Raw genomic sequence first — 26,220 nt, 5'->3', positions numbered from 1 at the left:
CTCATATAGCTCTCCCCTGTCTGTACCTGTGTGCATCTCGTATAGCTCTCCTCTGTCTGTGACTGTGTGCATATCATACAGCTCTCCCTTGTCTGTGTGACTGTGTGCATCTTACACAGCTCTGTCCTATTTGTATACCTGTACACATCTTGTATAGTTTTTCGTCCATCTATGTGATGGTTACATATAGTTACATAGTCTGGCTGAAAAAAGACAAAAGTCCATCCAGTTCAACCGTTAAAAAAAATAAAAAAAAATAAAAAAAAAAAAAGCAAAAGTTATAATCCTATACCCACAATTTGATCCAGAGGAAGGCAAAAAAAAAAAAACCCAGCAAAGCATGAACCAATTTGCTCCTGCAGGGGAAAAAAATCCTTCCTGATCCCCCCAGAGGCAATTGGATATTCCCTGGATCAACTTTATCTATAAATGAACATGCTCTATGGCATGCACCTTATACAACTCTCTCCCATTTATGTGACAGTATGCATTTCGTGCATTTTCTTATTTCATATGTAATTGTTTTACTGCTTTCTCTTATCTGGTTGAAGGTACACATTTCATGCACTCTTACCCATCTAACTGTACGTATTTCACACAGCTCTGTACTATCTGGTTGTATGTTTTTGAGACAAGACTTTGTGTGACTCTATACATTTTGTACAGATCTAACTTGTCTGTGACTGTACACATTTCATAAACCACTGCACATTTTTTTTCTTTTTAATGAAATGTATTCATTACGTATGCTTTTCTCTGTATGCATAATCTAGACAGGGAGCTAACACTTTGTCTGAGCCTACCTTAAAGTGGAGTTCCACTCATTTATTAAAGTTCCTCTGATCACATGGTTTGTGTGTTGTCCAGCACGATTTGGAAAAAAAAAGTTTTTCTTAATGTAAATACCTTATAATAGTATTTCAGGACTGCACTTCCGGTCCCGGCCACCTGGGCGATGATGTGTTAAGGCGATTTGCAACGTCTCCTGAGATGTCTCTTCCTGTATCCCAGGAGTCCTTTGGGTTCCTAGTGACTGAATGTCACATTACTTCGAAACTGGAAGTGCCGTGAATGTCCGGAGTTTGGTGCCATTTTACTGGAGTCCAGTGTGGGAAGGAAGTGTAAGATCTGTGCTGTTCTGATTATTGTTGCGGGGCTTGCTCCATTTCCAGACTTCACTTGCCTTCCCCCTGGTGTGATTTGATTGACAGGTTGCCATAAGGGGGCGGGAACTTACGCCGTCCCCGCCCTTGTTATGGCAACCTGTTCTATACAAGTAGCGCTGAGCAGTGCCAGTACTGCGCAGGTGCGAGATCGAGTGGTGCATGCTGGGATAACCAGCAGCACAAACTCCAGGAAAAAAAGCCTTGCGAGCTTCAGATGCCCACAGCCATCATGGCGCCTGTCTGCTTCCGAGATCAATGTAAAGATTTACATATTTAAAATGAATTAGAAGGCTATAACTTTATTCAATTGTTAATGTTCTCGAAAAGGCAATCCTTGGTCAACTTTTAAGCAAAATTTGTTCTGAGAACTGGAACTTCGCTTTAAAGAAGAACTTCATTAAAATTGTAACCAGAAGTTGATGAGACAATAACACTTTGGTCAGAACTATGTACTATAAAACAAAGCATATAATGTGCAAGTCAGGAGGTATGTAGTGTGTAGAGTTCTGCAGTTAAGACCTGTAGTGTGTAGAGTACATATATCATATTTACTGGCCCCCTGCTTTCCTAAATGAACACAGTAAGCAATCAGAATTGATTGCTCATGTGCCCACTCACCACCGAAGCATAGTAATTTGTTTATTATGCATAGGTTTGTGAATGAACAGGAATCCTCAGAGCACGTCCCATTTATGCACTGTCCAATGTAGCTGAGGTTGCAGTAAAAGGAATTGATGAATCTATGTTGCTAGTCTCTTTCTCAGTCTTAAATGTGAAGCATCAGGAGTCTATTTTGACCCCTGATATACAGTTGTGTTCAAAATAATAGCAGTCAGACATCACTAACCTGATCAATCACTGTTTTTGGTAGAAATGATATTTCTACATGGCAAACAATTTACTAGCAGGTGTAGTAAAGTAATAGAAATCTAACAGACCCAACAGTCATGACATGCATGCTGCTGATTCTGTGTAATTGAATCACTAATTGAAAGGGGCATGTTCAAAATAATAGCAGTGTGGAGTTCTATTAGTGAGGTCATTCATTCTTTGAAAAACAGGTGGCAATTATTGCCCTTATTTAGGGAAGGAAGGCAGCAAATGTTGTACATGCTGGTTACAGTGCATTTCTCTCTGAAATTCTGAGGAAAATGGGTTGTTCCAGACATTGTTCAGCAGAACAGCGTACCTTGATTAAAAAGTTGATTGGAGAGGGGAAAACATATAAAGAAGTGCAGAAAATGATAGGCTGCTCAGCTAAAATGTTCGCAGATGCTTTAAAGTGCCAACCAAAACCTGAAAGACGTGGAAGAAAGCGAAAAACTACCATTCGAATGGATAAAGAATAGCCAAAATGGCAAGGACTCAGCCAACAATCAGCTCCAGGAAGATCAAAGAAGGTCTAAAGTTACCTGTAAGTACTGTTACAATTAGAAGACGCCTATGTGAAGCCAAGCTATCTGCAAGAAGCCCCCGCAAAGTCCCACTGTTGAAAAAAAGATGTGCCGAAGAGGTTACAATTTGCCAAAGAGCACATTGACTGGCCTAAAGAAAAATGGCGCAACATTTTGTGGACTGATGAAAGTAAGATTGTTCTTTTTGGGTCTAGTGGCCGGAGACAGTTTGTCAGACGACCCCCAAACACTGAATTCAAGCCACAGTACACTGTGATGACAGTGAAGCATGGTTGCGAAAGCATCATGATATGAGGATGTTTCTCATACTACGGTGTTGGGCCTATTTATCGCATACCAGGGATCATGGATCAGTTTGAATACATCAGAATACTTGAAGAGGTCATGCTGCCTTATTCTGAAGGGGAAATGCCCTTGAAATGGGTGTTCCAACAAGACAACGACCCCAAACACACCAGTAAACGTGCAACATCTTGGTTCCAGACCAACAAAATTGACGTTATGGAGTGGCCAGCCCAATCCCCGGATCTTAATCCAATAAAAAACTTGTGGGGTGACATCAAAAATGCAGTTTCTGAGGCAAAACCAAGAAATAGAGCAGAACTGTGGAATGTAGTCCAATCATCCTGGGCTGGGAAGCAAAATCTTCAAACATTTTTCAGTTTATATAGTGAATGTTTGAGTTTGTAAAGAAGAATACAAACACTGCTATTTTTTTGGAACAGTCTAATATTCACTTTTCTTCAATTTTTTTAGAGGAACAACACAAATTTAATATATTTTTCTTCATGTTTTGATTTGGAATAGAATGTGTAGTGTTCCCAATGCATTTGTGTGTATGGAAATAAAAGCTATTAGAAGGATTTTGAGCTTTATTCACTTTTTTCAACACTATTATTTTGAACACAACTATAAGTAAAAAATAAATGTGACTCATTCAAATGTGCTTTGCTGTCTGAAGAGCAGTCAGCATTTGGATTGCTCTTCTGAGAGCTTTTGACAGGCAGTGAGGAAGTATATTGCCTCCTCACTGCCTGCTCTACCACGCACGGCGCAACACAACCGCATGCTTTGCGCATGGTTTCAAGGTACTTGCAGAACAGCGCTCATCAATTGAGTAGGTCTTGATCGATGAGGGTATAATCTCTGCCATGGCTGTGAAGTAGAGCATCAAGTGTGTGGCATTTAAATGAAAATATAATTTAAGATTTTCAAAGGGGGCGGGGGAAGGAGGCTGTACGGGTCTTGTGATTTCTAACAGCAGCCCTGAGTTTCTGTAGAGTGCTGACATGTACATTGCCAGCACAAGTCACAAAGGGTTCAGCAAAAAACCCTTTTCTCTGAATGGTGAATGGAGCACAATACAAGCTTGTTAGTGGCTCTGGGTAAGCTACGTTTGCAATAGTCCAAAGTTTGAAGGATCATTCTTATTTCTCATTGTGAGAATAAACTGGCAGCTTACTCACATAAACAGGTCTGTAGTAAGGCAAGAAGACTGAGTGGCAGTCAGTCGGAAAGCTTTATTTATTTCTGAAAACAGGTTGATTGCTGGATGGCTACAGGGGCTTACTTTGTGCACATTTTAAAGCCTCATGCACATTGTCATCTCTCCTAGACACTTTTCCTCCTGGTAGCAGCATTTCTGCAGAAAAAAAGCACTTGAAATTTGTAAATTAATCTAGGTGCATTAAGTGTTTTGCCTTTGAGAGCCTTAGACCAGTGTTTTTTTCTGCCAAAATGCCACTGCTCCTGGACGTGTTGATAATGGGGCTTTTTTCTGCCTCTAAACACCTCCACTCACAGGCCACTTTATTAGGTACACTTTGCTAGTACCGGATTGCACCCCCTTTTGCCTTCAGAACTGCCTTAATTCTTCGTGGCATAGATTCAACAAGGTGTCAGAAAAATTCCTCAGATTTTGGTCCATACTGACACAGCATCACGCAGTTGCTGCAGATTTGTCGACTGCACATCCATAATGTGAAATTTCACCACATCCCAAAGCTGCTCTATTGGATTGAGATCTGTTAAGTGTGGAGGCCTTTGGAGTGCTGTGAACTCATTGTCTTGTTCAAGAAACCAATCTGAGATGATTTGCGCTTTGTGACATGGTGCATTATCCTGCTGGAAGTAGCCGTAAGAAGATGGGGACACTGTAGTCATAAAGGGATGGACATGGTCAGCAGCAATGCTCAAGTAGGCCGCGGTGTTTAAACTATGCTCAATTGGTACTAAGGAGCCCAAAGTGTGCCAAGAAAATATCCCCCACACCAATACTCCACCCCCACCAGCCTGAACCGTTGATACAATGCAGGATGGATCCATGCTTTCATGTTGTTTACACCAAATTCTGACCCTACCATCTAAATGTCACAGCTGAAATCAAGACTCATCAGACCAGGCAACATTTTTCCAATTTTCTATATCCCAATTTTTGTGAGCCTGTGTGAATTGTAGCCTCCGTTTCCTGTTCTTAGCTGTCAGGAGTGGCACCTGGTATGCTCTACTGCTGCTGTAGCCCATCTGCTTCGAAGTTCGACGTGTTGTGCGTTCAGAGATGGTATTCTGCATACCTTGGTTGTAACGAGTGGTTATTTGAGTTACTGTTGTCTTTCTATCATCTCGAACCAGTCTGCCCATTTTCCTCAGACCTCTGACGTTGACAAGGCATTTTCCACTCATTGGATATTTTATCTTTTTTCAGACAATTATTTGTAAACCCTACAGATGGTTGTGCGTGAAAATCCCTGTAGATCAGCAGTTTTTTAAATACTCACACTAGTCAGTCTGGCACCAACAACCATGCCATGTTCAAAGTCACTTAAATCCCTTTCTTCCCCATTCTGATGCTTGATGTCAACTTTATCAAGTCGTCTTCATTGAGTCTAGATGCCTAAATGCATTGAGTTGCTGCCATGTGATTGGCTGATTAGCAATTTGTGTTACCAAGCAATTGCACAAGTTTACTACAAAAAAAAAAAAAAAGTGGCCAATGAGTGTATGTGTGCATGGACACATTGGCTAACATGCAGGGGCTTGTAGAGGTAAAACAAAAACGCTGGACGTCCCTAACAGCCACATTAAAAACATCCCATGTGCTTGAGGCACAAAGTATAACCAAAGGCAAAGTGGAGAAGGATTGGAACGCCGGTTTTTGTTGCTGTCCGTGCCCATGTAACGGAGAATTACCCTCTCTATTTGTCATGTTTTCCATAATTGATCAAAATAAAAGAAAATCCCAAATTTTAGGTTGTCCTCAGAACAGTAATAGAGGGGAATGTTCCAATGGGAACACTAGTTTTGGGGGACCCTGGTGACAACTCAAAGGGTTTTTTGGGAAAGGGGGGATTGGATGAAGGTGAAAGGATCTCTCTCCAATGGGATGCAGATGGCAGGATAATTGATAGGGGTTATAAAAGCCCCTGCTCTATCCAGAATGGCAAAATTAAAAAAGTTTTGTTTTTAGAGAGAGAGCACCTGGACTGATAATACGATCATTTGCCATATTTTTAGCTGTCAGTTCACTGCTTTTCTGGGTTGCAGTATACCAACTGTTAACGTTTTTTTATTTATTTTTTTGCTGTTTAGCAGAGTAAGGCCGGCCATAGACGGGTCGAAAATCGGCCAATTTTTCTTTTAAAAAAACCGAAAAATCGGTCGTTCAAGCGGCCGACGTTACCAGCAACGGTAAAAAAAATCGGACGATTTTCATCCCGTCTACAGCCGGCAAAAAGTGTCCCTGCAGAGAGCTCCGCTATTTCTTCTGACAGTTCCTTGACATTTATAGCGGTTATTCTTCTTCCTCTTCTTCTTCATCCTCTTCTTCATCTTCCTCTTCTTCATCTTCCTCTTCTTCATCTTCCTCTTCTTCATCTTCCTCTTCTTCATCTTCCTCTTCTTCATCTTCCTCTTCTTCATCTTCCTCTTCTTCATCTTCCTCTTCTTCTTCATCCTCTTCTTCTTCATCCTCTTCTTCTTCATCCTCTTCTTCTTTTTCTCTTCTTCTTCCTCTTCTTCTTCTTCTTCTTCTCCTTCCTCTTCCTCTTCCTCTTCTTCTTCTTCTTCCTCTTCCTCTTCTTCTTCTTCTTCTTCCTCTTCTTCTTCTTCCTCTTCTTCTTCTTCCTCTTCTTCTTCTTCTTCTTCCTCCTCTTCCTCTTCTTCCTCTTCCTCTTCCTCTTCCTCTTCCTCTTCCTCTTCCTCTTCCTCTTCCTCTTCCTCTTCTTCCTCTTCCTCTTCCTCTTCCTCTTCCTCTTCTTCTTCCTCTTCTTCTTCCTCTTTTTGTCTTCCTCTTGCAGGTCACTGCTCATGCGCAGATTTTTTTTATCGGTAAAATATCGGCCGATTTGCCCATCATTGACGCCAAAATCGGCCGATTTTTTCCAACTTTACCGATAAAAAAATCTGCCAAAATACCGAAAAACGGCCGAACATTTAGCCCACTAACGATCCGAAAATCGGCCGATTTTATTTTCGGCCGAAAAATCGGCCGATTTTCGACCCATCTATGGCCTGCATAACTCTCAAGTTTGATTTCCTTTGCCAGCTCTGATCCTGTGAATTCTGTCATTCCTGAAACACGTCCATTGAAAATATAGGAATCCATAGATCAGCAGGAACCGCTAGCATGCACCATACACTCATTTCTTGATGTTGGGAAATAATGCTGAAATGTATGTAAACGGTTATATTTATCAAAAGATTTTGAAGCCGAACTTGTAATTCGGACACTTCTGCAATGTATAGGCAGGTCCTGCACCTCTCTGCATACTACACTGCAGTTACTCCATGCATTCTGGCCTGACACCAGTCCTCAGCCTATGAATGAACAATGAAAGAACAAAAGCATACTGATAAGGTCGTCCAGGTACTCTGTCTATAATTATAGGAATAATATACATAAAATGTTATTTGAATTCTCAGTGCAAACTATCTGCTTTCCTCTGCTGTGATATATATTTTAATTTTTTTTTCTTTTTAAATAGATGGTTTTAAAATCTCCTTTATATTGCTGTACATTTTTTCTCCACTGACCAATGTATTGTAGAAGTGAAGATAATAGGAGGCATAGTGCTTATCCAATGTGATAAGTAGCACGAAAATAGAGTGAGCAAGTTTTTTTGTTTTATGCATTTTCTTTTTATTGTTAATCTGGTACATGTGTGCATATGATCAGTGCTTGTATTGTAACAGGCTTGGGAGGAGGCTGTGGTATCTCAGGGGACAGGGCAGTGTGATGGGGTTATAGATGCATGTGGGTTGATGTCATAGTGATTTAGTAGAGTGGTAAACAGAAGTCTGCATGTAATGATATATTTTGCTGGAGGCGTGGTGATGCCTGAAGCCAGCCTACCCTCCCCCACTCCATATCTGTTAGGCTGTCTGTGCCAGTCAGGCATTGTTTGCAGCTGGGGCCCTCTCTCCTCTATTACCCCCTCCCAGCTGCAGATGGAATTGACTCATTTCCAGGATGTCACTGTCTGTCACTGCCCTAGCCCCTCAACCATGTTGTCATGCTAATGCTATCTCTAAAAATGGGTTCCCGGTGTGAAATAAAATGACGTCTGCTTGCATTCTGCAGCTTAGCTGATCTGCCCATACAATCATTGCTAGATAAGTGGACATTATTTTGACCTGATCCTGCTTTTTACATAAAAAATAAATGCCAAATGTCAACATCCTCTGTTACAGGAGTCATGTGGGATTTGCTTGTTCTTCTTGCCATCTTTCCGCACAATGTACAAATCTGCCTTGATTTATCTTATTTATCTCATTCACCAGAGACCTTACCCAGACCTCTTCCCTGCACAGTTTGCAGGTATTTTGCAATAGGCTTCATTCATATGGACTCTGAGGCCTGTACAGTGAGAAGTAGGTGTGTTTACGCACCCAGATCCACATTGAGCCTTGTGCAAGCAGCCTGTTATACTGAATGGAGACACAGCGGCTATATGAACACCACTGAGCATCAGAGTTTGACAGGTGTGCAGGGATGGGTGTGCATCCCCTAATACAGACAGTGTGTGTCTCATTCACCCCATTCAGGCCTCCGCTCCTGAGTGAATGAGGCCATACAATTTTAATATGTTCATACAAGATGCTTAAAGGTGTACATTTATGGCTGTGAGATTGGCTTCAATAGTGACTATCACAGTTTATCTTCACTGTGCTGAGGAGTAGAGATGATCTCCACTTTTCATCACAGCTCAATGAGATGCTGACAGTGACAGCAATACAAAAGGCCAGTTTATTAAAGTATAACTAAAGGCAAAACTGTTTTGTTTAAGCTTTGGCTAGAGTGGAGATGTATTAGAACACCTGTCAGTTTTTTATTGCTGTCTGTGTCCCTGTTAGGGAGATTCACTCCCCCCCCCCCCAATTTGTCCTTTTTACCATTGTCATTGAAAGTAAAAGAAAATCCCCAAGGAATTTCCTTAATTTGCAGGGATTTCCTCCCACTTCCTGTTTGGCTATGGGACAGGAAGTGAAGGGAAATCTCTGCAATGGGACACAGATGGTGAAAAAAATCTGATAGCGTTTATAACCCTACCTTACTTTACCCAAACTTGAAAAAATTACCTATATTTCTACTTTAATGTGCGACTGACTGTACTGACTGTTTTCTCGCTTCCTGTTTCTCCACATTAGAAGTGGAGATGTCATGGAGAGGAGCGGGAAATGGTTGATGTGAGGAGGAACCAGGGGTATTATATGCCTTGCTTTCTTTGTCACTGCTTGGCAGCCCCTCTAAAAGTTACAGCAGGTTACATATTGCACGATTCTGCCCGTGATTTCAAAACGCTGTGCTAAAGTTCCGGAACTTCTTTTGGGCAACACACTTCGTGGGATGCGGTGCTGCTTTTTATCACTTGACAATTGCAGCAGATCCGCACTGTGTTTTCAGGTGCCATTTAAAATGAAGGACACCTGAACACGTGGTTCCACGATTTGTCATTTTTAGGAGAGCATTTTGAAATCGCAGGCAGAATCATGGTGATTCTGCCACCAATTCAAAATGCCCATGTGTGAATGCAGCCTTAACAAAATGGAAAGTAAATGAACAGAATAGAAATCCAAATCAAATTAAAATTTGGTGTGACTGCCCTTTGCCTTCAAACCAGCATCAATTCTTCAACTGTTCTAGGTACACTTACACACAGTTTTTGAAAGAACTTTGACAGGTAGGTTGTTCCAAACATCTTGGAGAACTAACCATCACTTCCAGGGTTCCTTGTTCTTCTTGTCCTTCTTGTCCTTCTTGTTCTTCAAGGGTGTCCTTGTCCTGCTGAAGAATACATTTGGGGCCAGCACATGCCTTCCTGATGGTATGGCATGATGGATAAGTGTCTGCCTGTATTTCTCAGTATTGAGGACACTATTCACCTTGACAAAATCTCCTACTCCATTTGCAGAAATGCAGCACCAAATATACACCCTGTTCGAAATTATTATGCAAATTATATTTTTCTCATTTACCTAAATAATTGATGTAAATAACAGTCAGCATAATTCTCATGTTATCAACTATTAAGAGTACAATTCAAATTTTATTGAACAAACCTCCTAATGATAACAGTATTTTTTTAAACATCAAAAACTTACAATGCACTGTTCCAAATTATTACGCACAGTAAGTTTCAAAACACTTTATAGGTTTGGTGTGTTTGCAGCATATTTACTGAAATCAAAAGTTAATTCAATCAAACTTTTAACAACATTTTAACTTTTTAAACATTTTAACAGGTCACGTTACATTGTAACATAGAACCCTTATTTGATAGCAGCTTCACAAGTCTTGCATCCATTGAACCTGTGAGTTATTGGACAGTTTCTGCTTGAATTTGTTTGCAAGATGTCAGAATAGCCTCCCAGAGCTGCTGTTTGGATGTAAACTGCCTCCCACCCTCATAGATCTTTTGCTTGAGGATGCTCCAAAGATTCTCATTAGGATTGAGGTCAGGGGAGGATGGAGGCCACACCATGACTTTCTCTCCTTTTATCCCCATAACAGCCATTGATGCAGAGGTATTCTTTGCAGCATGAGATGGTGCATTGTCATACATGAAGATGATTTTATTACGGAAAGCATAGTTCTTCCTTCTGTACCAGGGAAGAAAGTGGTCAGTCATAAACTCCACATACTTTGCAGAGGTCATCTTTACACCTTCGGGGACCCTAAAGGGGCCGACCAGCTCTGTTCCCATGATTCCGGCCCAAAACATGACTCCACCACTGCCTTGCTGATGTCGCAGCCTTGTTGGAACAGGGTGGCCGTCCACCAACCATCCACTACTCCATCCATCTGGACCATCCAGGGTTACACGGCACTCATCAGTGAACAGGACTGTTTGAAAATTAGTCTTCATGTATTTTTCTGCCCAATGCAGCCGTTACTGCTTTTGAGCATTGGTTAGTGGTGGCCGAATAGAAGTTTTATGCACAGTTGCAAGACTCCGGAGGACTCCACACCTTGATGTCCGTGGGACTTCAGAGGCACCAGCAGCTTCAAATATCTGTTTGCTGCTATGTAATGGTATTTTAGCAGCTGCTCTCTTGATCCGATGCATGGATCTGGCAGAAATCTTCCTCAATGTGCCTTTATCTTCACAAACCCGTCTGTGCTCTGAATCAGTCACAAATCTCTTAATAGTGCGATGATCACGCTTACGTTTTCGTGAAATATCTAATGTTTTCATACCTCGTCCAAGGCATTGAACTATTTCACTCTTCGGCAGCAGAGAGATCCTTTTTCTTACCCATATTGCTTGAAAATGGTGCTCTGCTTAATAATGTGGAACACCCTCCTTTAGTGGGTTTTCCTTAAATTGGGCTCACCTGCCAATCTAATTATCACAGGTGTCCGAGATTGTTTTCAGTGATCAAAAGAGCCCTGACACACAATGCCATCCATGAGTTAAACTGAAAAACAAAATATTTAATCTTTGTGACACCTAAATAGAATTTGCATAATAATTTGGAACAGGGTGTATAATTACTATTACAGAGGATACCTAAAATGTGATTATCTTGTAGGCTCCCAGGAGAATAAGTAAGGCAATCAAACATGCAGGAAATTACATTCCTTGGGAATTGCTGTACAATGTGTGCAGAAGCAGGTAGCCATATTGCATTGCATTTTATAGAAAATGACAATGCTACAAATTGAAAAGGAAAAGTACATTTTCCTAACATTAAATTTCAACATGACTTGTGTATGCTATATTTATATATTTTTTTTCTTTAAGACTAGGAAGTCTAGTTTCTGCTTACCATTGCATGTAGAAAGCATAGTGAGGCAGGAATTGTGCATCCCAGGAAATCCTCAGTGGGATAGATCCTGGCTTTTTTGCAGATGGGCCTGAAATCTGCATTTGTCCTTGAGTACCTTGGATTCAGGATCATATATTGTCTTTAGCACTTGAATAACTTGAGGTCAGATATGGACATTCCATATTCCTTATTCCAGAGCTTGCTAGCTTCTCATTCTTTGACCAAAACGTTTGTACAGGCTGTCTCTCAAGTGGCTCCCATTGTGAACATGTGGGATCTGAATATGGATCTTTCAGCACTTAAAAAAAAAAAAAAATAGCCTTTTGAACAAAGGATATGCCCCCTTTTCATTTTGAAATGTTATGTTCTTTGTTGCCATCACCTTTTTGAGGTTTCTGTGCTGGTAGCATTGTCCTATAAAAGAACCCTCTATGGCAGGGGTCCTCAATCTTTTTAAACAGGGGGCCAGTTCACGGACCTTCACACTGTTGGGGGGGCCAGACTATAGTTTGAAAAAAATATGAAAAAATTCCTATGCACAAAGCACATATCTTATTTGTAGTGCAAAAAAACTAAAAAAACCAACAATATTTAAAATGCACTGTACTCTGTAACGCACTGGACACCTCAATGCGCTGTACTCTGTAACGCACTGGACACCTCAATGCGCTGTACTCTGTAACGCACTGGACACCTCAATGCGCTGTACTCTGTAACGCACTGGACACCTCAATGCGCTGTACTCTGTAACGCACTGGACACCTCAATGCGCTGTACTCTGTAACGCACTGGACACCTCAATGCGCTGTACTCTGTAACGCACTGGACACCTCAATGCGCTGTACTCTGTAACGCACTGGACACCTCAATGCGCTGTACTCTGTAACGCACTGGACACCTCGATGTGCTGTACTCTGTAACGCACTGGACACCTCGATGCGCTGTACTCTGTAACGCACTGGACACCTCAATGCGCTGTACTCTGTAACGCACTGGACACCTCGGTGCGCTGTACTCTGTAATGCACTGGACACCTCGGTGCGCTGTACTCTGTAATGCACTGGACACCTCGGTGCGCTGTACTCTGTAATGCACTGGACACCTCGGTGCGCTGTACTCTGTAATGCACTGGACACCTCGATGCGCCGTACTCTGGAACGCACTGGACACCGCCATGCGCTGTACTCTGTAACGGACTGGACACCGCCATGCGCTGTACTCTGTAACGCACCGGACACCGCCATGCGAACCGCTGCAGGTGTATGTGAGATTTGTTGCTATTGCCCTGTCCTCCGTTAAACAGCTTTTGTATGTCTCAACAGTCACTGAATTCCGGTTCTTAAAGCAATATTAAACCCAAATGCAAACATTTCTTATATTGCAGCTTACAAATTTTTAGATGTTGTGGCTGCATTAGTTTTCTTTTTTAGGCTTTCTTTCCCTTATTTTCACCTGGTAATCCAGGCAGTAAGTAATGCAGCCACCACATCTCATGATTGGTAATCTGCAAAATATTACATTTTTGGTTTGGGATTTAACCACGTGCTGCCCATAGGATGTCATATTAAGTCCTGGGCTTTCACTGGTTATACCGGGATGATGCCTGCAGCTGCAGACATCATCCCTATATCTTTCTGTTCAGCCAGCTATTCCCTACAGTATGAAAGCCATTCTAGTGGCTAATCAGCCGCTGGATTGCTTTTACAGGCGGAGGAAGGGGACATTTCACCTTCTACTACCCAACTCTTCTAGGGCTCTCCTGAGCGATTGGGATGCCCGATATCCTATCCAGCGGTTCCACCGGGTTGTCATAGTAGACCTTAGTTGCCTGTAGACCAGATGGTCCCTGGCCGTCTCTTTGGTCCTGGGAGAGAGGAGTTCTGGCAGATGTAAACACTGCCATTTTTTTCTGGAAAGTCTTAAGTCAATTTTTTTTCCCCCCCAGGGTAGAGGAGAGAAATGTTTACCTTTCTTGTGACTGTAATAAAAGTAATTACAAAAAAAAAATAAAGGAACACTTACGTAGGTCGCACGCGCATATGTAAACTGTGTTCACACCACACATGTGACGTATCTTTGCAAATGTTATAGCAAGAGCAATATTTCTAGCACTAGATCTCTGGTACTAGTAACCTGTAAAATTTTTTAAAGCATCGCCTATGGAGATTTTTTTAAGTACCGTAGTTTGGTACGAGCGTGCGCAACTTTAAAGCGTGACATGTTGGGTATCTTTTTACTTGGTGTAACATTATCTTTTATATTTTACCAAAAAATTGTTATATATTATGGGTTTTTTTGGTATTAAAATTCATTAACGTGTTTTTTTTCCAAACCAAATTATGTTTGAAAAGTCGCTGTGCAAATACCATGTGACATCAAGAAAATTATGTCACTCACCATTTTATTTTCTAGGGCCTCTGCTTAAAAGTATATATAATGTTTGGGGGTTATGAGTAATTTTATAGCGCAAAAATTATGATTTTTACATATAGGAGACAAATGTCAGAATTGGCCCAGTAGAGAAGTTGTTAATACTGCTTTAAATTATTGGGAAATTTCAATTTTTGCACCTTGGCTATTATTGAGGGACACAAGTTCCAACCTGTGTGTCTAGGATCCTGCTCTTGGTACAATTAGGTCCATATATATTTGGACACAGGCACAATTTTAGTTTTTTTCAGGTATTTACCAAAACATATTCAAGCTATAGTTATATAATGGAAGTGCACACTCTCAGGTTTAATTTGAGGGAATGTACATCCAAATTGGAGGAAGGGTTTAGGAATTACAGCTCTTAAGAGTAGATATCCCCCCTCTTTCAAGGGACCAAAAGTAATTGGACAATTGAATCAAAAGCTGTTTCATGACCAGGTGTGGGCCACTCACAAAAAAGAACACAGCCATGAATAAAGAATGGTACAAAAACATCCCCGAAGAGCAATGTCTCCCAACTATCCAAGAACAGTTTGGTGACGAACAATGCCTTTTCCAGCGGTTAAACAAAACTGTGTATACATATTGCATCAGTGTGTGAATTGGATGTTTTGTTGTAGTTTTTTTTTTTTTTACAAGGATCTTGATCTATTTTGGACTAACTAAATTTGATACAATATGTGGGCACTAATGTTCAGTCCCTTTCAGATGGGACCCGTCAGCAGATCCGCCTGCTCAGTGTGGGATCTCTCCTCTGATCCCCACTAAGCAGGCGGATGACAGGTTTGTGTCCACTCCTCTGCTGCATAGTGGACACAGACACTGCCTGCTGTCTTCTATGGGGTGATCGGATGGAAACAGACCGCCTGTCCGTTGCCATCCGACTGCCATCCGATCTGATCCACCAGACGGATGGGGAACAGATCCCATCTGTCTGTTTTTGGCGTACAGGATCGGATGCCGGCTGACACCTGCTGCTCCACGGAAGTGTATGGATGGTCCAATCAGGTCTGATTGGACTGTCAGTGTGAAAGGGGCCTTTTTATTGTTTGTTTATTCAAGTTTGTATATATGGAATTGTTTATATAAGTTTGTATGTGGAAGTTTGTATAGTTAAAGAGTATGTAAATCCGACATTTCATATTCCTGATATGTGCCTGCTCTACTATGTACTTGTATGAAAAGGTATCCTGTTCTTGTTGTATTGCTTCCATTGTGTGAACTCTCTAGTGTGCCTGCTAGTCCCTCTGCTATCCTATTAAAACTGATCACACTAGGTGTGGGAGCACAGCGTGACACCCCCTTCCCCCTGCACAGCCATTCACTGGGAAGATCAATGTGCTGCTGTTTCTCCTCCCCCCGCTCTTATGCAGCTGAGGACAGAGGGAATGCGATCACTTATAAAAGAAAAATAAAAAAAGGAAAAACGTGTTTATGTTTTTATATCTATACACAAATGTTTTGTCTTTCATTTCTATTTTAAAATAAACGGGTTTTACAAGGTGAGGATTCACATATACAATCTTGTAATAGCACTATATTTTTCTGTTTTCTAAGTTACTGAGCTGGAACCAGTGGCTGTGGAAGACTATTTTGAATTTTCATATCACTACAAGGCCTCAATTAGACTAGCGGTTGGAGGACAGCAAAAAAAGACGGTTTAGCCACATTTTTTGCTGTCTTCTAACCGCCCCCCTTAAGTTGCAATAGGCAGCGGATTGGGATGTTTTCATGCCTCGGTTTCAGTGCTTGACCCGAAGTGTTGTTTGGGGGGCAGCAAGCCCGGCGAACACGACACATGCAAGTCAATGGGGAAGCACCACAAATGCCCCGCAACCACATGCATGCAGTTGTGGCACGATTGTCACCACAAATAGGGTTAAAACTGACGGATAGTTTAAAAAAAAAAAATATATATATATATATTTATTAAAAGTTTAAAGGGTTTTTTTTTGTTTTTTTTTTAAATTTCCTCCCATTTATTCTGCTTGCTCGGGGACATTTTTACTGCCTTAACAGACTTGATCCTTGCCATTTACTGCCTGTTCCCAGACAGATAGTGCTTCAGTCAAACACTCTCTAAATCAGTGGTGGTTAACTTGAAAATAATGGTGCAGTCCTCAAAGCTGCACAGTAGCAGTGCATTTTTGTGCTTTCAGGTGCATTGGATTAAGCTAGGCAGCCCATTAAAATGATTGGGCTGCAGCGCACCTCATCACCCGAAAATGTTGGCTTCTTTTTGAAGGGTATCACAATACACACTGATAGCAGGATTAAAATAATTCCCATCACTGATGTCAAAAGCCTCAGTGTTAGTGTCAGTGGATGCACGAACAACTCCCAGCAATGGTGTCAGAGACCACAATAATAACCCCCAGCATTGTTGTCAGTGGCCGCAATAATAACCCCCAGCATTGGTGTCAGTGGCCACAATAATAACCCCCAACATTGGTATCAGAGACATCATTATTAACCCCTAGCATTGGTGTAGGTGGCCACATTAATAACTCCCAGCATTGGTGCTAGTACTTTTAACTCCACCACCACATTGGAGATCTCACCCCCCCCCCCCCCCAATGATAAGTGACTGCTGCATGTAGGGCACCACTACTCTAAATAAGAAAATAAAAGAAAAACTCAAGCAGATCATTTTATTGCAAATTTTGTTTTAGCACCTTAATGAATGACATTAAGAGAAAGTCTATCAGAAATACTAATGTTGTGCCTCTTTCTTCTAAGAATGCCATATCCCAGGATGAGGGATGCCTCAGTAATTCCCCACCTCCGAAGGAACCCTTTACATGGGTGGGACCCAGGACGCTGGTCATCAAGAAGACCCGGCAAGGGTTCGGATTCACACTACGCCATTTCATTGTGTACCCACCGGAGTCCGCGGTGCATGCATCAGAGCAGGTACAGAGTTTTGATTTGTATTCCTCTTTATATCCCCATATCTATGCGTTAAAATTGGAACAAAAGGAAAGGTTAAAGTTTTTGTTTTGCCTGTAGCAACCAGTCAAGTCTTAGGCCCCATTCACACTTCGCGATTTGGAATTGCAGGCAGAATCACCATGATTCCAAATTGCGTGCCAATCGCAGCACAATGCCCTGCTCGCATTTGAATGCCATTATACACTGCTCAAAGAAATTAAAGGAACACTTTTTAATCAGAGTATAGTATCAATTCAGTTAAACTCCTGGGATATTGATCTGGTCAGTTAGGTAGCAGAGGGGGTTGTTAATCAGTTTCAGCTGCTTTGGTGAAAATTAACAGGTGCACTAGATGGGCAACAATGAGATGACCCCCCAAAACAGGAATGGTTTTACAGGTGGAGGCCACTGACATTTTTTTCTCTACTCATCTTTCCTGACTGTTTTTCATTAGTTTTGCATTTGGATAGGGTTAGTGTCACTACTGGTAGCATGAGGCGATATCTGGACCCTACAGAGGATGCACAGGCAGTGCAACTCCTCTAGGATGGCATATCAATACATGCCATTGCCAGAAGGTTTGCTGTGTCTCCCAGCACAGCCTCAAGAGAATGGAGGAGATTCCAGGAGACAGGCAATTACTCTAGGAGAGCTGGACAGGGCCGTAGAAGGTCCTTAACCCTTCAGCAGGGCCGGTATCTGCTCTTTTGTGCAAAGAGGAACATTGCCAGAGCCCTACAAAATGACTTCCAGCAGGCCACTGGTGTGAATGTCTACAACCAAACACTCAGAAACCGACTTCATGAGGGTGGTTTGAGGGCCCGACGTCCCCTAGAGGGCCCTGTGCTCACTGTCTGGCACCATAGAGCTCAATTGGCATTTGCCATTAAATACCAGAATTGGCAGGTCCACCACTGGCACCCTGTGTTTTTCACAGATAAGAGCAGGTTCACCCTGAGCACATGTGACAGACGTGAAAGGATCTGGAGAAGCCTTGGAGAACGTTGTGTTACCTCTACAGGCTAGACAATGGCATCCTGACTGCCATTAGGTATCAGGATGAAATCCTTGGATCCATTGTCAGACCCTACGCTGGTGCAGTGGGTCCTGGGTTCCTCCTGGTGCACGACAATGCCTGGCCTCATGTGGCGAGAGTATGCAGGTAGTTCCAGGAGGATGAAGGAATTGATACCAATGAATGGCTCCCACGCTCACCTGACCTAAATCCAGTAGATCATCTCTGGGATATCATGTTTCGGTACGTCTGACACCGCCAGTTTGCACCTCAGACTGTCCAGGAGCTCAGTGATGCCCTGGTCCAGATCTGGGAGGAAATACCCCAGGGCACCATCCGTTTTCTCATTAGCAGCATGCTCCGACATTGTCAGGCATGCATGCAAGCACATGGGGGCTATACAAACTACGGAGTACCATTTTGAGTTGCTGCAATTAAATTTCTGCAAAATGGACTAGCCTGCTGCATCATTACTTGATATTTTTCCTTACCGAAATCTGATGTGTTTTCAAAGTGTTCCTTTAATATTCTTGAGCAGTGTACTGCATTGGCACCTCAAACACGATGCTATTTTGCTGCAAAATTCACGCGACAGGATCACATGAAGCTTCAAGTGAATTGGCTGGTCTATTGTGTGATCCATCTATGGCTGTTTCTGTTCGAGAACAGTTGATCTAAGGACCAATTGCTCTCAAGTGTGTTTGTTGGAAATTGTTCCATCAATCAGTGCTGCAACCAATAGGCTGCTGCACTGATCAGTGTATTCTGATGGCATGGGAGTCCCTGCTGTCAGAATACAACAGTACATTGGGAAGATTCCCTCATCCACCTTGAATGTGTGGATGGGGGAATAATTTTTTTTTTTTTTTTTGATCAACTGGCTGGCTGATAGAAAACAAAACCCCTCAAAAAACATGATCTATCTTTGGCCAGCTTTAGCTTTTATTTTGCTACATGAAAAAAAGGCAAAAGATATGGTGCTTTTTGTAGTACGGCATACTCATCACTTTTTTTGTGCTGTTGGTTCTGTTGGTTGCCCCTTGACAGCATGCTGTTCTGGTGGATGTTTGTTAGCACAACTGTGCTCATTCTCATGTCACATGCTGTGCTATGGATTTGAATGTAGACTCCACAGGCTTGCCGTTTTGGGCCTGGAAAAAACCCTATCTGGCAGATCTATGGATTTTCATGCTCGTACAATCCTGTTAAAATACGGGCAGCACAGTGGCTAAATGATTAGCACTTCTGCCTGGCAGCACTAGGGTCGTTGGTTTGAAAGCCAACCACGGCACCACCTGCCTGGAGTTTGCATGTTCTCCCTGTGCCTGCGTGGGTTTACTCCGGGTACTCCAGTTTCCTCCCACACTCCAAAGACATGCTGTTAGGTTAATTGGATCCTGTCTAAATTGTCCCTAGTATGTGTATGAATGTGAGTTAGGGACCTTAGATTGCACGCCCCTTGAGGGTTAGGGACTGATGTGAATGTACAATATATATATGTAAAGCGCTGAGTAAATTGACAGCGCTATAGAAGTACCTGAAATAAATAAATATAAATTCAACACTTTTTTTTTTTTTTTTCCAGAAGTGTTGATACATCTTTCTCAGTGACATCAGCTATAAACCTGCATTATATATCTGGACAATCCTTGTATTAATTGTAATCTCTGTTTCTTTTCAGGATGAAAATGTCAGCAAAGGTAAGATGTCAATCTGACATACTTGTAAAGTTTGGATTTGAAGGAGCAAGATTGCTGTAGTGTTTTGACAGTTATATTTTCATGTCAACGCAGTGCACTATCCTATTTTAGCTATTTAGATATGTTTAATAATGTTTCCTAGCAGCTTGTTTGGTGTTAACTGTCGTTTAGGTTAAAGTAAACTTGATGTTGCATGTAGTGTCCTGGGGATATGTTTGTAGAAAAACACTTTGCAATTCTCAGAAGTACCTTTAGGCCTGTTTCACACAGACTTCATTTTGTATAAGAGCAGTGTGAACAGCAAACATTGACAAAGCATTAGCAGAGCTTTCAGCAAGCTTTTTTGAAGCTTTTAAAGTACCATTATATTCCAGTTTGTTACTGTTGAACACAGATCCTAATGGGAGTGCTGATGGCCACTTAAAGCAAGCTGATAGCAGGCTTTAGCACTTCTTGACGCTTGTTGAAAGCCTTCTGAAGCCTGCTGGTAGCTTGCTTAACCCCTTGGCACCGACTTCATATAAATATGCTGCCTGACAGAACTAGATTTTCTCCATGGGGCCCGCATATTTGTGTACCTGTCTTTGTGCTGGAAGCGTGCCACACTGTGCGCTCCCAGCACGAAGATCAGAATGTCACTGAGAGCCCCGGGTTCCTTACGAACGATTGGGACCCGGAACTCCCGATTCCGGTTAACCTGAACGCTGTGATAGCCTGTGTTTGGCTATCACAGTGATCAGTCACTGTGAAGCTTGCCCCCATGTTTTCTTTCTCTCTGAATGGAGGAGAGAGATACATTGTATCTCCTTCTCTGTCCTTGCAGAGAGAAAGAAAAGAAATCAATCTAAAAAAAAAAATTGAAGAAAAAAAAATACCCAGATTAAAGTTTGATCTAGGTCAGTGCCAGGGTCAACGTAAGGGTCAAAGGTCAGGATTTTTTTTTCCCCTTCAAATGTCAGTGTTTTAGGTAGGACCAAGAAAAACCAAAAAGTCGGAGAATTTATTTTGTGTTGTTTATTTTGGGCCAGTTTTCCTTTGATAATGAAAAAAAAATTAAATCAGTAGATATCCATTACCATTTACCACCAAATGCCAAATGAAGTCACCCCCCCCCCCCCCAGTGTCCGAATGCCCACCGCAGTCCCGCTATGAGTCGCTTATTGCCGCCATTACTAGTATAAAAATAAAACATTCCAGTATACTGTATATACCGCCATTTGTAGATGCTATAAACCAATTCATTTTCATTTATTGGGATTTTTTGTAGCAAAGACATAGCGGAATACATCTTGGCCTAAACTTATGACGAAATTAGATTTTTTAACATTTTTTTACTAGACTTGTTTTAACCACTTGAGCTCCAGAGGATTTACCCCCCTTAATGACCAGGCCTTTTTTTGCTGTTTGGCGCTGCACTAATTCAAATGATAATTGCGCGGTCATGCAATGCTGTACCCAAACGAAATGTACGTCCTTTTTTTCACACAAATAGAGCTTTCTTTTGGTGGTATTTTATCACTTGTGCGCTTTTTATTTTTTGCGCTATAAACAAAAAAACCACGAAAATTTTGAAAAAAAAACTATTTTCTACTTTCAGCTATAAAAAATATATCGTAAACTCAAAGTTAGTCATAAATTTAAGCCAAAATGTATTCTGCTACATGTTTTTGGTAAAAAAAAATCCCAATAAGTGTATATTGATTGCTTTGTGTGAAAGTTATAGCGTCTACAAACTATGGTATAGATACTGTAATTTATGCCTTTTTTTGCTATATAGCGCTGCACTAATTCAAATGATAATTGCGCGGTCATGCAATGCTGTACCCAAACAAAATTTACGTCCTTTTTTTCACACAAATAGAGCTTTCTTTTGGTGGTATTTGATCACCTGTGCGCTTTTTATTTTTTGCGCTATAAACAAAAAGAACATGAAAATTTTAACTGGGGGGGGGGCGATCAAGGGGTTAAACGGGATTACTGGTGGGCAATCTGGCGCTATCTGGGAGGGGCGCTAACACTATCGGAAGTCGCCAGCGACACTGATACAGTGATCAGTAAAAATCGGTTCACTGATCAGTGACACTGGTGACAGAGCAATGAAGGGGTTAACTGGGGGGGGGGGGCTATCAAGGGGTTAAACGGGATTACTGGTGTACTGGCGGGCAATCTGGCGCTATCTGGGAGGGGTGCTAACTCTATCGGAAGTCGCCAGCGACACTGATCAGTAAAAATCGCTTCACTGATCAGTGACACTGGTGACAGGGCAGTGAAGGGGTTAACTGGGGGGGGGGGGGCGATCAGGGGGTTCAATGTGACCTAGGTGTGTTCTAACTGTAGTGTAGTGCTTGTGTACTCACTTTTACTGTGTCTTCTTCTCTGTCTGGAACGGAATGTGTCCAGGCAGAGAAGAATGACATCATATCCTGCCCTGTGTAAATGTCAACACAGGACAGGATAGGACAGGGACCGATCATGTGATTTCAGCCAGAAATCACTTGCTGAAATCTAATGATTGATCCCTCCTGGATCAAATCGTGTCACCCGCGGGTCGGCGGGAGCGCGAACGCGCGCCCCCTACCCGCGAAAGTGACGGGAGCGCGGAGCCCGTTTTAAAACGTGCTTTTGCGCTCCACTGCCGCCGTGGCAGGGTGGCAAGCGGTTAATATCAAAAAGTCAAAAATATAGTTTTTTTTCTCAAAATTCTTTTTTTTTTTTCTTTTATAGTGCAAAAAATAAAAACCGCACAGGCAATCAAATACCACCAAAAGAAAGCAATTCATGGGAAAAAAAGATGTAAATTTCATTTGGGTGCAGCATTGCATGGTCACGCAATTGTTAAAGTAATGCAGCGCCATATTGCAAAAAAAAATGGCCCGCTCAGGGAGAGGGATAAATCCTCTGGAGGGCAAGTGGTCAACAGATGTAAACAGCTGATCATCTGTTTACATTCGCTTGTCCATAGAAATACATGGATGTCCGTTTTTTTATCCGTAAACAGACAAATGAAAAATGGACATACGGAATGCCCGTGTGAAATGGGCCTTACTGTGTGGGGACAGCCATCTTGACAGAGGGAAGGCTTTGGCTTCCTCACATCAGAGATTACAACAAGAACAGTAAAGCTTCAACTCCTATGAGACTAGCAGTCAGAGGGAACAATGCCTCAAAGTGACATTAAACCCAAAAAATATAATATATTGCAGCTCACCAATCTTTAAATTTTAATTTTTACTAGATATGATTTATAGCAAAAAGTAAAAAATATAGGTTTTTTTTTTTTTCAAAATGGTTGGTCTTTTTTTGTTTATAGCGCAAAAAAAATAAAAACCGCAGAGGTGATCAAATACCACCAAAAGAAAGCTCTATTTGTGGGGGGAAAAAAGGACTTAAATTTAATTTATGTACAGCGTTGCATGACCACGTAATTGTCAGTTAAAATAATGCAGCGCCATATTGCAAAAAATGGGCTGGTCAGGAAGGGGGGTAAATGCTCTGGAGGGCAAGTGATTAACCTCTTCCCATCCGCCCTGTAGCAGAAGTACTGCTACAGAGCGGAACAGGTGTACAAAATCACATATATATACACATATATGATGTTGCATGTATGGGTAGGGGGCGCGCACCTTACCTGCGCTGCCATTCGCGGCCTTGGCTGTCAATCACTGTGTCCCCGCCAGTGATTACTCACCAGCGCCCGGTGATTGCCGAGCATCTCCGATGGGGGGGAGAACGGTTTGTAAACAAAACGGTTATCTCCCCTGTCAGCTCCTGCACACTGCTTTGCAAAGCAGTGTGCTTACAGTGAAGCACACACACACAGTAAAATAACACACAGTTAACCCTTTGATCGCCCCAGATGTTAACCCCTTCCTGCCCCGTGCCATTAGTACAGTATCAGTGCTTTTTATTAGCACTGATCACTGTATTGGTGTCACTGGGGATGTCAGTAACACCAAGTCAGTTACCCCTAGTATCAGAATTCCCATCGCAGTCACACTAGAAGTCTCTGATTGTAGCCATTACTAGTAAAAAAAGAAAAAAAAAACCCCAGTATATATACTGCCATTTGTAATCGCTCGGCATGCAAAGGCATGTAGCAGAATACATTTTGGCCTAAATTTATGACGAAATTAGACTTTTAAACATTTTTTTTACTGGACGTTTAATAGCAAAAAGTCAAAAATATATATTTTTCTCAAAATTGTCAGGCTTTTTTTGTTTATAGCGCAAAAAAATAAAAACAGCACAGGCAATCAAATCCCATTGAAAGAAAGCTCTATTTGTGGGGGAAAAAGAGCGTAAATTTAATGTGGGTGCAGCGTTGCATGACCGCACAATTGTCAGTTAAAGTAATGCAGCGCCGTATCGCAAAAAATGGCCTGGTCAGGAAGTGGGGTAAATCCTCAGGAGGGCAAGTGGTTAATTAGGAGTTTTGACTGCACTCAATCTATACTACATCTTCAGAAGGGCTAAAACTTTTTTGTGAGTGTAGTATCGATTGGAGATGAAGAGAAGAGTCAGAACCGCTTTCAGATTTTACTGCTGTCTAACCCAGTGTTTCTCAACCTTTTTCAGTCAAGGCACCCCTTAAAATTCTGCATAATCTCAAGGCACCCCTTAAAATACTGCACAATCTCAAGGCACCCCAATCTAAAATATAAAAATAATTCTACACACATCCATGAAACCCAACATTAGAGGTACCATATATACTCGAGTATAAGCCGAGTTTTTCAGCACATTTTTTGTGCTGAAAAAAGGCCCCCTTTGGCTTATACTCGAGTCAACGTCAAGGGGGGCGCGTAAAGGGGTGGGCAGAGGGCTGCTGTCTCTTACCTGGCTCCCACGATGATCCATCCAGGAAGCGCTGCTCCTTCCGTCACTCCGGCCACTCCCTCACTCCTGCCGCTCGGCTCCGCCTCCTCACCGGTGATTGGCCGCCAGAACTGTAGCTCAGGAAAGGTACACAGGCGGCCAATCACGGGCGAGGAGGCGGAGCCGAGCGGACCCGCGAAAATTGAGTGAGGGAAAAGCCGGTAAGTGTGCAGTGCAGAGGTGCTGCTGCAACCACATATGCTGGCTGCAGCAGCACCATACTGCAACAGGGGTCAGTAAGTGTCATTGGTGTCAGTGGGAGGAATAGTGCCGCATCATTGGTGTCACTGATACTAATGATGGGGCATTATTCCTCCCACTGACACCAACGATGGGGCACTATTCCTCCCACTGACACCAATGATGGGGCACTATTCCTCCCACTGATACTAATGATGGGGCATTATTCCTCCCACTGACACCGACGATGGGGCACTATTCCTCCCAGTGATACCAATGATGGGGCACTATTCCTCCCACTGACACCAATGATGGGGCACTATTCCTCCCACTGATACCAATGATGGGGCACTATTCCTCCCACTGACACCAATGATGGGGCACTATTCCTCCCACTGACACCAATGACGGGGCACTATTCCTCCCACTGACACCAATGATGTGGCACTATTCCTCCCACTGACACCAATGATGGGGCACTATTCCTCCCACTGATACCAATGATGGGGCACTATTCCTCCCACTAACACCAATGATGGGGCACTATTCCTCCCACTGATACCAATGATGGGGCACTATTCCTCACACTAACACCAATGATGGGGCACTATTCCTCCCACTGATACGAATGATGGGGCTTATACTCGAGTCAATAGTTTTTCCCAGTTTTTTGTGGTAAAATTAGGTACCTCGGCTTATATTCGGGTCGGCTTATACTCGAGTATATACGGTAGTTTATTCTTCCAAAGCAAATACACCTTTGCACACTGGTACTGACTAGTATACCAATGTTTCTCTCCGTCACTCTGCTAATGTGAACCCAGTGCTGATGGAGAAAGGCAAGGGAGGGGCAAACAAGGATGATGTGCATGCACCCGATGTCCTCATCAATGATGTCATTGGTTGTTCGGATGCTGGCAGCTAAGAAGGTTATAAGTGCACAATTAAATTATTATTAAAAGACAGAATTGATTCACCTGCTGGCTTGTATACAATTTTTGGGCATTTTACCAAGGCACCCCTGAAGAAACCTGAAGGCACCCTGTTTGAAAAAGGCTGGTCTAACCTACAGGGGAGATTTTCCTTTATTTGTTACTTTACACCAAGCTAGAAATATGCTAACCCTTTCTCATGATATTGAAAAATAGGGTTTTTTATCCTTTGAGAGATCCAGCATATCCATATTCATGTGTTCATGAACCATGACTTATACTGCCTACAGGAGTAGTGGACACTAA

The 26,220-nt window shown here is 42.2% G+C and overlaps 1 protein-coding gene across 1 annotated transcript in view; it reads left to right on the top strand.

The window, feature by feature from the left end:
* Window positions 1-26,220, top strand: part of ARHGAP23 (Rho GTPase activating protein 23) — a 308,148-nt gene that overhangs the window by 112,577 nt on the left and 169,351 nt on the right. The window contains exons 2-3 of the mRNA XM_089690030.1: window positions 17,021-17,194; window positions 19,909-19,927. Coding sequence (XP_089546156.1) covers window positions 17,021-17,194; window positions 19,909-19,927 — 193 coding nt within the window. The remainder of the gene's footprint in view (window positions 1-17,020; window positions 17,195-19,908; window positions 19,928-26,220) is intronic.

The sequence above is a fragment of the Staurois parvus genome, unplaced genomic scaffold (genome assembly GCF_062004578.1).
Source record: "Staurois parvus isolate SC_StPar_1 unplaced genomic scaffold, SC_StPar_1.0 ptg000511l, whole genome shotgun sequence".
NCBI classification, from domain to species: Eukaryota; Metazoa; Chordata; class Amphibia; order Anura; family Ranidae; genus Staurois; species Staurois parvus.
Note: the sequence above shows the minus strand (reverse complement) of the source record. Positions and strands in the feature narration are given on the sequence as shown.